At 39.8% G+C, this 12108-nt stretch overlaps 2 protein-coding genes across 2 annotated transcripts; both read left to right on the plus strand.

Annotated features, from left to right (window-relative positions):
- The first annotated feature begins 653 nt into the window (after window positions 1-653).
- Window positions 654-5039, plus strand: LOC137188964 (serine/arginine repetitive matrix protein 1-like). The gene is made up of 3 exons (XM_067598569.1): window positions 654-2337; window positions 2935-3860; window positions 4950-5039. Exons 1-3 carry the CDS (start codon window positions 2145-2147, stop codon window positions 5037-5039), a joined length of 1209 nt encoding a protein of 402 aa, XP_067454670.1. The 5' UTR covers window positions 654-2144.
- On the plus strand, window positions 3775-6562 carry LOC137185712 (mucin-7-like). Its single transcript, XM_067594039.1, has 2 exons — window positions 3775-4346; window positions 4950-6562. Exon 2 carries the CDS (start codon window positions 5277-5279, stop codon window positions 6039-6041), a length of 765 nt encoding a protein of 254 aa, XP_067450140.1. The 5' UTR covers window positions 3775-4346; window positions 4950-5276; the 3' UTR covers window positions 6042-6562.
- The last annotated feature ends 5546 nt before the right edge of the window (window positions 6563-12108 follow it).

Here is a 12108-nt window from a genome sequence, read left to right on the forward strand (position 1 = left end):
AGCCACCCAATAAAACCATAGCTATATTCCCGCTCAAAAAAATAGCTATAGCTGAATAGGAAAAAGCTAGCATGCAACTCTCACTATGCTAAGTGCTCATTCAAATTTCTTGCTGAAATAATAATTAAAAAGGCCTATTAGCTGTTTCTGCACCCAACTCCTATAAATGGTTAGCATTGCCCTCAAAAACCTAAATATAATTTATCATCAACAAACCATAGCAAATAGGAAATTAATGCTAACCCTGCTAGCTATGTGTTAGCGATACCCTGCTAATGCTAACGCAACATCATCAGTAGGACATAACCTAACTTCAGCTATGCAACACAACATCCATTAACTGTGATGAGCTAAGTATGCTAGTAAATGAGCCAGCAAGAAAACTATTCTTCTTCTTTTTCTGTAAGATAACATGGCAATTGGCAAAAAAATATTCAAAATGTACTATATATGGATTTTGTGTTCTCCTCCAAAACCCCTCAGTCAATGTATCTTCCTCTCTATCCTGTCTTCCTTTGCGAAAGACACTTAACTACAGCTCAGATAAATGGGAAATCTGAGACACACTTACCAAAAAATAGGAGTTCCAGAACTGTTGTTTTTTGTTTTGGCTTTTTAAAAAACAAGTTAAAAAAGTTTCGTAAAAAAATTTCCCAGTTCCCATTTGTTTTGAAAGCAGCATAAGGTCAAGTGAGGAAAAGGGAGAGGACTCTTTTTAAAAAATGCACAAATCATTGTTAGTTGTCATTCAGTTTACCTCATGCTTTTCCCCCCTATATGTCCATGAGAAGGCAGTGTTTTAGAACATACAGTACTGTGAAAAAGTTTTAGACACCCTAGATGTTTAGATTCTTAACCATTATGCAATACCATCAGGGAGGTGTCTGATCGGTCCCAAATTTATTCATGACATGGCAATGGCCCCAAGCATACAGCTAGAGTCATAAAGAACTATTTTCAGCAACAAGAAGAATGATGAGTCCTGCAACAGATGATATGGTACGGCCCCCACAGAGCCCTGATCTCAACATCATGGAGTCAATCTGGGATTACATGAAGAAGCACCTGAGATGGCCTAAATAATAAATCCACAGAAGAACATTCTTTCTCCAGGATTGTTACAACAACTTACTTGCAAATTACTATGAAAAACTGTGTTAAAGTGTACCGAGGAGAACTGCTGCTGTTTTAAAGGCAAAGCTGCTCACAGCAAATTGATTTCATTTAGGTTTCTGCTGTTTACTCAATGTTGCAAGAAGTTAATTGATGAATTAAAAAAAATTATAGCAATATTTCTGTAAGCATTCTCACTTTACTTTTAGCTTTTGCACAGTACTGTATGTCGTTAATATGAAAAGAGGGCTGAAATGTAATGACTTATTAATACCTTAAAGGAAATAGAAGAGATACTTCTGATACAAATAAACAATGGTATAACAAATAATAATAAATACATAAAAACTATTGATTAAATAATTACACAGGTGCTCTGCTAAAAGGTGTAGCAGCAAAAATAATTATTTATAGTAATCATAATAATAATGATAACACTCGGCAGCCCCACCCCTACATTTGGGGCATATTCTATTGCATAGAAGCCAAAATGTGTCTGTTGGTGGGTTATGAGGTCACAAAATTAACAGGGTTCATCCTCTGAGTAGCATGAATGTGCTTGCCAAATTTCACGGAAATGCAGCCAATAGTTTTTGAGATATGTTGCCTTGAAATGTTGACCAAAGGATAGACCGACATGGCAATCCTCAGCCCCACTTGCCAGTGGGGAAATATCACCACTGATTCAATGTTTGTCTTGAAAAAAGCAAGGAATCATCAACATTGACTCAATATTACTTAGCCTGGAATATTCAACCTCAACACTGTGATGGAATTTCAATGTTGAATCAATGTCACCTTGGTATAACTTTAAGGTGGCTAAAAAGTGTAATACAGTCAATGATGTAAACATTCTAAAAAATTCAGTAACCTATGACTCAATAAATAGAACTCAGAACACAAATGATGTCAGAGCCTTCTATGACCTAACAAAGGCTTTCTGCTGGAGGGGGTACAAGCCAGTAAAGCTTAGTTCACATTTAAGAGTCTAACATTACTGTAGGAAAGAGTACTGTCGAAGAGACGTAAAGATGACTTCCCACAATTTGTGCCCGTACGGACTGAAGAGCTTGTTGGAGTGTATTACCAGAGCAGCACTGCTATCTCAACCTGGTGATAATCCCGACTTTTTATTTGAGTATTTATCAGAGCTGATCAACTTCAGAAGATGTCACCCTGAGGATGATCCCAAGATTGTTTCCTTCAACTACCAAGAGATGTGGGGTAAGCTACTGTTCAAAAATATATAATATAATCCTTATTTATTTCATAATTTGTAATAATTAATTACACAGCAAGCTAACCTGATCAAGGACTTTTTCATAGATTAGTCAAGTAATGTTAGCTTAAGGTTTAGATGCAGCCAATCAGCCAAATACTTCACCCATAGCAACACAGTAATTTTTGAAGTGGTGAATAAAATTAATATTCTTGCAATATTTATAACAAACAATCAGATACTTACATTTAAGTTTTGTTTAACTTATATGTGGGCCAGTTTAGAATCTTGTTAGTGAGGGTTTATACATTTTGTAGTCGTAGTCATGACAACATTTAAACTGCTACATTTGTTGTTTACACATAAAATTTCAGACTCCGTTCACACAAAACAACCTGCTTCAACTTTCAAACATATCAAAAACACTTTATCAATTTTAATCCAAGGCTAGTTAAAGTATTGGCACAAACTGAATGGATTTAGATCAGAATTAAAGGCAGAATTAAGACATCACTGCAAATAATATATAATAAAAAAAGATCATTGAATTCTATCTTTTGTGGCACACAATCTCATGTCATTTTGTAAATTGCCCTTTCCAGAGAACAAGTTCCTGGGAACGAAAAAAGCGTCAAAGACTCCAATCACCGCGTCTGCAGCAGCACTACAAGTTCCATCGCAGGCCCAGGTAGAGGAGACTTTGAAGGAGCTGTACTTGGATTTGGCATCTTCTACTGATGGAAACGTTGTAAAACAACCTCAAAAGGAGAGAATGCCAACCAACAAAACTTCAGGAAAGGACAAGAAGCCCTCTGCATCTCCCATGTATCCCACACCGACACCACCTCCCCGTGTGGGAAGACAACATGGGAAGAATGTACCACCACCTTTCCTTGTTGTAAAGGGAGAAAGGAAGCCTGCACCACCCCCCCGCGAAGTCAGCATGAAGACACGTAGAGTGTCCTCAGTGAAGGTTCCTATTAAACAGGAGAGTAAAGGAACCTGTGAAGATGTCAGGAAAACGCCACAAACACGCCGGCGCACACTAACACCAATTCCAGCCAAATCTTCAGAACCAGAGAAGGTTTCAGTGTCAGTATCCAGAGTGGCCAGTAAACCTGCCAAACCTTCCAGTGTTCCCGTACCAATAGTGACACACAAGCTTGTTCTCCCACCTATTAAACAGAGGAAAAAACAAGATGGCCAGGTATCTGTGGTCCAGGGCAAGGCTGCGCCCACTAAACCCAGGAAAAGTTCACCAATGAACAGGGAGGTGATGCCAGACGAGACCAGCAGCAGGCCTCCAGTGCGCAAAGCACGGGGGCCACTAAAGGCAAAGGCAAAAGCAGTACCAAAAACAGCTCCTGTCCCTGGACCAGAGAGCACTAAAGAACCAGGACCAGAGAGGCCCAGAAAGACCATACCTGCCCCACCTACTGATCTGGAGCCAGAGAAGAAGAGGATACGTCCTGACACGGCACCAGAGAAAACCAGAGCACCGAGAATTCTGCGGCCACTGAGGGCAAGGGTAAAGCCGGTGGAAAACAGGACTGTAGAGGGTATTCAGGGTACAGCCTTCGGTAGACCAGGCTCTAGTACTTTTACTAACACTCACCCTCATTTGGCGCATGTGGTCCATATAATAAGATATAGACGGATGCAGATTAGATCCTCTTCTCAGGGTCACAGTGGTCCCTCATTAAGTTAACCACACCACTATTAAATATAAGGAGGTTTCCCAAATAGAGTAATTCCACTAGTGACCCCATGGTGAGAGTCTAACATTACTGTAGGAAAGAGTACTTTCGAAGAGACGTAAAGATGACTTCCCACAATTTGTGCCCGTACGGACTGAAGAGCTTGTTGGAGTGTATTACCAGAGCAGCACTGCTATCTCAACCTGGTGATAATCCCGACTTTTTATTTGAGTATTTATCAGAGCTGATCAACTTCAGAAGATGTCACCCTGAGGATGATCCCAAGATTGTTTCCTTCAACTACTAAGAGATGTAGGGTAAGCTACTGTTCAAAAATATATAATATAATCCTTATTTATTTCATAATTTGTAATAATTAATTACACAGCAAGCTAACCTGATCAAGGACTTTTTCATAGATTAGTCAAGTAATGTTAGCTTAAGGTTTAGATGCAGCCAATCAGCCAAATACTTCACCCATTGCAACACAGTAATTTTTGAAGTGGTGAATAAAATTAATATTCTTGCAATATTTATAACAAACAATCAGATACTTACATTTAAGTTTTGTTTAACTTAGGCCTATGTGTGGGCCAGTTTAGAATCTTGTTAGTGAGGGTTTATACATTTTGTAGTCGTAATCATGACAACATTTAAACTGCTACATTTGTTGTTTACACATAAAATTTCAGACTCCGTTCACACAAAACAACCTGCTTCAACTTTCAAACATATCAAAAACACTTTATCAATTTTAATCCAAGGCTAGTTAAAGTATTGGCACAAACTGAATGGATTTAAATCAGAATTAAAGGCAGAATTAAGACATCACTGCAAATAATATATAATAAAAAAAGATCATTGAATTCTATCTCTTGTGGCACACAATCTCATGTCATTTTGTAAATTGCCCTTTCCAGAGAACAAGTTCCTGGGAGCGAAAAAAGCGCCAAAGACTCCAATCACCGCGTCTGCAGCAGCACCACAAGTTCCATCGCAGGCCGAGGTAGAGATTTTGAAGGAGCTGTACTTGGATTTGGCATCTTCTACTGATGGAAACGTTGTAAAAAAACCTCAAAAGGAGAGAATGCCAACCAACAAAACTTCAGGAAAGAACAAGAAGCCCTCTGCATCTCCCATGTATCCCACCTCCTCGTGTGGGAAGACAACATGGGAAGAATGTACCACCACCTTTCCTTGTTGTAAAGGGAGAAGGGAAGCCTGCACCACCCCCCCGCGATGTCAGCATGAAGACACGTAGAGTGTCCTCAGTGAAGGTTCCTATTCAACAGGAGAGTAAAGGAACCTGTGAAGATGTCAGGAAAACGCCACAAACACGCCGGCGCACACTAACACCAATTCCAGCCAAATCTTCAGAACCGGAGAAGGTTTCAGTCTCAGAATCCAGAGTGGCCAGTAAACCTGCCAAACCTTCCAGTGTTCCCGTACCAATAGTGACACACAAGCTTGTTCTCCCACCTATTCCACAGAGGAAAAAACAAGATGGCCAGGTATCTGTGGTCCAGGGCAAGGCTGCGCCCACTAAACCCAGGAAAAGTTCACCAATGAACAGGGAGGTGATGCCAGACGAGACCAGCAGCAGGCCTCCAGTACGCAAAGCACGGGGGCCACTAAAGGCAAAGGCAAAAGCAGTACCAAAAACAGCTCCTGTACCTGGACCAGAGAGCATGAAAGAACCAGGACCAGAGAGGCCCAGAGAGACCACACCTGCCCCACCTACTGATCCGAAGCCAGAGAAGAAGAGGATACGTCCTGACACGGCACCAGAGAAAACCAGAGCACCGAGAATTCTGCGGCCACTGAGGGCAAGGGTAAAGCCGGTGGAAAACAGGACTGCAGAGGGTATTCAGGGTACAGCCTTCGGTAGACCAGGCTCTAGTACTTTTACTAACACTCACCCTCATTTGGCGCATGTGGTCCATATAATAAGATATAGACGGATGCAGATTAGATCCTCTCCTCAGGGTCACAGTGGTCCCTCATTAAGTTAACCACACCACTATTAAATATAAGGAGGTTTCCCAAATAGAGTAATTCCACTAGTGACCCCATGGTGATTTTGAAATGCTTAAAATTCAGCCCCGACCTAATTGCTGTCATGCTGCCCACCAGGTACCCATCAGCCTTGGAAGGGGGTCCCCTCTTGTGTGATCCTTCTCAAGGTTTCTTCCCCCTCTACCTGTTAAAGGGTTTTGGGGGGAGTTTTTCCTTGCCCACTTGAGGGGGGGGGCCTTATCATGTGGGTTTAATGTAACATAATTAAATGTTAAATTCGTGGTGGTCAAGGGCGCAAGTTAGGGTTAAGGTTGTGTACATACACACACATATACATACATACATATATTCATGAGTATACAAATACACATACATCATATGGGTTAAATTTGTTAAATGTGTTAGATGAGTCTGGTCGAGTTGGCGAAAGTTTGGTTTCACAAGGTGATGGTGGGGGATGCATATACATATATATGCTATATAAAACTGTTAAAATCAATAAAATACCTTAAATAGATTCCACAGTTGTGATATTTTATTCTTACTGAGAAAAAACCTTAAAACAATGTGAACTCTCACCTGTAAGTCATAGCTCTTTGCCAGCAGCAAGATGGCAATTTGATGTAGATTCATTATTTATGAATTATTTGTTTCTATGTGAAAGACTTATCTATTCTGTCCAATTTACTGACTGAGAAATTATTATTATTATTATTATTATTATTATTATTATTATTATTATTAGGGCCCGAGCACCGACCGGTGCGAAGCCCTATTGAAACTGAAGGAGTTATTAGGGCCCGAGCACCGACCGGTGCGAAGCCCTATTGAAACTGAAGGAGTTATTATTATTATTCCTCCGAAACAAACGCATTTTTGAGGGCCTAAACATGCACGAAAACTCATTAAAATTTGCACAGATGTCAGGACTGGCGAAAATTTCGATATTTTATAAAGCGGGACAAAATGGCTCGACAGCGCCACCTAGAAAGTCAAGAAAATTGAGCCCCTCGATACAGATTGTCGTAGGAGAACGAAATTCGGTATGCATATGTATCATGACCAGACGCACCAAAAAGTCTCAAGGACACATAGCCTAACTCCAACAGGAAGTCGGCCATTTTGTATCAAAGTTGAAATTTTGCACCGATTTTGTCATTTCCAGCCCGCATACTTTAAGGAACTCCTCCTAGAGATTTGACCCCAGGACTTTCAAATTCGGTCCGTATCATCTACAGGCATAGGAGATTAAAAGTTGCTAAAACAATTCTCATTAGTCTTTCCTAGGGGGCGTGGCTGGGCGGCGAATTTCGATCCTTCGCCATGAAAAATGAAACGGCTATAACTCCGGCATACATGATCCTAAGAGAGCCAAACCTTTTGTGCTTCATAAGAGTCCCGCCCTGAACGGGTCCATGTGACAATACAGGATATGAGTCATAGCGCCACCTCCTGGCAACAGGAAGTTACATGTTTTACGCTCTGACGCCCTGTGGGCAGCACGGTGATCGAATCCAGCTGAAATTTACTGAGAATAGCCTCAAGACCTTGGAGATCTTATATTATGAAGTTGGTGACCCTTCGTTGAAAGGTGTTGCCATGGCGACGCGGCGAATTTCGATGTGACGCCATGAAATTTCAATGCCTTATAACTTGACTCCACGTGGTCTGATCTTTTCCAAATTTCATATGCTTGTTAAGAGTCCCAATCTGAACACATGTTCAGTCTCATATTTAGCGAAAGTCATAGCGCCACCTACTGGCAACAGGAAGTATCATGCGTCGTACTTTGTCTAATTACTCCTAGGAAATTTGGCTGATGCACCTGAAATTAAGTCAGCTAATAAACAAGACCTTGGTGATGCTACATTTGGCAGCTCATGACCCAAAACTGAATGCTGTTACAATGGCGACACATCCTTCGCCATGAAATATGATACTGTTTTTCAGGGAGAAGGGATTGCTCTACAGTCATGAAACTTGACACACATGTCTAGAGTGATGTCAGCTAAAATCCTATGTGGTCGCTTTGAATGGGCGTGGCAAAATGGCTCAACAGCGCCCCCTTTAAAATTTCAAAATTGCAGCCCCGCCTTCCAGATTAACGTAGAAAGATGAAATTCTCAGGGCACATGTATAATGTCAACACGCACAAAAAAGCCTCCTGAAGCCTTATTGTAAGTCGAACAGGAAGTCGAACGGCCATCTTGAAAAAAATGGTACATTTTCGCCTTTTCTTGGCCATTTCGCATACCTTGTATTTTAAAGAACTCCTCCTACAGAATCCATCGTAAGGACTTAAAAATCAGTGTGTGTCATCTAGACTAGTGTATGATCATGATGGTTTGGCCGTGGCGTGGCGTTGACTTTTGATGTTTCGCCATGACAGAGGAAATTGATATAACTTGAGTGTACACGGTTGGATCTACCTCAAACTTCACAGGTTTGATATCAATCCAGGCCTGAGCATGTCTACTTTAAAATATTCATTCAGTGATGCAAACTGGCTCGATAGCGCCCCCTACAGCATTTCAACGCAGCAGTCCCAGCTGAAGGCAAAATAGTGCACAAAGGAAGTGATGTTTCTCTCCTTGATTTGACAAACACTGACAAAAGACCTTCGACTGGGCAACACTTTGACATGCGCTGGAGGACATGCTTTTATGTAAATGTCAAATTGATCAGCAGGGCACCACAGGGAATCGAACCCCACCCCAGTATAAACCAGGAGTAGCCATTACCGGTGCCTTTTGCTTTTTGACACTACATAGAAGGAAAAGCAAAACCTGCATTACCCACAGCATATGGCAGCATTTCATATTATGTCAAAATGACAATTATATTGTAGTTGTTCACCAAATGTCATTTGTGCATTATCAAATATTATCAATACATGTTAGACTTATAAATGCTGTTGTAATGCAGGAAAAAGAAACCCTTGTCATTTATTTTTACAACACCTAATACACAAAATGGTTAAAAATACCAGTTTCATTTCATATTTCATGCTTGGCCATAAATAAGCTTAAATAACATACAACTCATAAAGTTAAAAATCACCAAATAATGCTCACTAAAAACATACATCTACAACAGTTGTAAAGTATTACTGTCCTATGTCAGAAGATATACATTTAAAAGAACAAACAACCGCCTCATGATCACTAAAATATGTTGGCAACACTACTGATTCAATTTCATAATGTGATGTTTTCACATACACATGGTCAATTAATGTGCCCTTCTCTGTTGTGGGCTGTGTAACATATTGAATGTACCCTTTGTCTGTTAGAAATTTGCAGATTGTTGATGATTTCAAGATGTCCTCATTAAAATCTCCCATGATTGCAATTGTGTTACTTTTTGGATCTAGCCAATCAACTAATTTGCCTAGATGTTCTTTAAATAAAGACATGGGATAAGATGGTGGTCGATAAATGACAGCTATTAATATGTTACATGTAACATAGTTATAAATAAAACATTCCAAATTCACATTTGTTGCTTTGATAATATTATATTCCAAATTGTCTGCACTATAAAAGCCGACTCCACCATGCTGTTGTCCTTGAAGTTCAATCAGTGCTGGATTGTTGCTATTGTAAGATAAACTTCGTGGACAACCATGAAAAGTAAAACCATCAATCTTTACAGCTTCAAATGAGGAAGCAGCAGGTAGCCATGTTTCTGTAACAGCAATACAGTTCAGCTGCAATTGCTGTGTACATAATGCCAAATCAGATACATGGTGTGTCAAATTTTGCACATTCATCAAAAATACAGTAAAACTACTTGTACTAAATTTGTGTCTAGTTATATTTTGGTTCAAGAATTGAGGCATACTCTGAATTGTATCCTGAATACCATCCTTACAATATATGGCTTTATCTTCAAAATCTTGAATCACCAAACCTGACAAACTTCTAACACGACTTAGGGCTACATATGCCTGGCCTGCAGAAAATACTTTCTTAAGAGAAACAACAGCACTATCTACAGTAATACCTTGTACTTTATGTACCGTACAAGCCCAAGCAAGTTTCAGCGGAAACTGTCGTCGCATACCACCTTTGTTAGTAACTTTTTCTTCCTCTGGTTCAATACCGGTGGAACCAAAGAAAACTAAGCTACTCGTCGATTGTTTCCTCCTCTGCGCGCCAACATGCTCATCATCAAACTTAACATACACTTTGAGAGGAAACTTACCCTTATCTGCACCAACTATATGAGTTACAGTACCGCAAACCCCATTAACAAGACCATCTGTAACATCCACGTTTTTACACAGCATTACACGCGCATTTTCACCCAACAACAGCTGTTCAGTCAAACGTGTTATATGTTTTCGCATGATGTCCATTTTTCAATTCTAGTTTGCCTGTTTTCTTATTATTCACAAAATCCTGAGCATCTATCTCGACATATTCAGGACAAATGTTAAGCAGCTGTGCCAAATTATGCTCATTTACTTGTTTATTTGTAGGAAATATGTGTAAAGCTGAGCTGACTTCACCAGTTTCACAATGTTTCAATATTTGTATGTCACTGCTTAACATTGGGGTTCCTTTTGATCGAGTTCTCACCCTGTTCAATAGCTCTGCGAACACGTTATCTTTTTGCCTAACGATTTGTTTTAATTCAACGACCTTAAACAGATTAGACCACAAGCTGACACCTACATCATCTACATATAGGGGTTTCCCTTTTACTGGAGGCAACTGGAAAAAATCTCCAACAGCAACTACACTCACATTTCCAAATGGTGAGAAATCACCGGTTTGCTTAATCTGTCTTAACCTACCGTGAATGTATGACAACAACCTATGATCAACCATTGATATTTCGTCGACTATAAAAATCTGAAGATCACTATATTTAGCGCGCAAAGAATTAACTTTTTCCTCACCCAAAGGTGTGTAGGGTAAACCAACATCTTTTCCGATACTAAACGTGTGGTGAATAGTAGATGCATGCAAATTATATGCAGCAATCCCTGTAGGAGCCGTTAATAACACACTAATATTGTCTGGATGACGACACACCGTTGACAATAGCCTCATTGCCTCATATTGAATCGCTTTTATTAAATGACTTTTTCCTGTCCCTGCACCACCTGTGATGAATACATGGAAGGGATCTGGATTTTTCCCTAATACTTTCTCTAAACACCATTGTCGAATTTGATAAAAAACAGCAAGCTGTGTCTCATTCAAAGATCTAATTAAAGCCAAACCTTCACTTCTACACATGATGTTTTTTCTTTTTTCCAAATGTGCAACATGTTGACTAGTTACTGCTAAATCTGGAATATTTTCCTCATGTTCTTCCACTATCTGTTGTTTTTCTTTTTGTTCTTGGTCACACTGTACACGTTCCAACTCTTGCTCTGGGCACAACTCACACCACGCATCCTCTAATACACCATCTCTATCAATTGTATTCTGGATTTCATCCAATTCATCTGCTTTAATTTCAAAATGACTTCTATTCAAATCAACAACTGACTTAACAGGATGTCTTGACCCATCACTAAACCTCACATGACCATTTTCGTAAAACTGTGCAAATGTCTCACAGTTTGGAGGTTTTAGCTGCACATCTGCACGATACGGCAAGAACAACTGCATTATACTTTGGTAAAACAATTCTGGATTTTTTGTCTCAGAAAAGCGCGCGTAACGAACAACTGCAGGATCTGTTCGTGTTCTTTTCGTGATAAAACCACAATCATTCTTTAATTTAATGCTGGCCTGAGATTTTTCATTTTTACTCAAAACAGGATATTCAGATGCAAATGTTGCCATACACATGTCATTGAATACACTATCATTTGGCCTATTTTTATAACGGTCAACAAAACTAGTCATCCAAACATCTTCTGAGGTACAAGCGCGCGATCTTGCCTTTTGTTTCAACACACTCAAAGGCAAACTCATTCTAACTATATTGTCCCCTGTCGGTACAAATACAACTTTCCTCGAACATTCCTTTAAATGCATATTTGTCAATATGTATACAGCTTCTTGAGCACACACATCTCTGTTATGCAAATACACACTGCCT

Source organism: Thunnus thynnus, chromosome 1, assembly GCF_963924715.1.
Source record: "Thunnus thynnus chromosome 1, fThuThy2.1, whole genome shotgun sequence".
Lineage (NCBI taxonomy): Eukaryota > Metazoa > Chordata > Actinopteri > Scombriformes > Scombridae > Thunnus > Thunnus thynnus.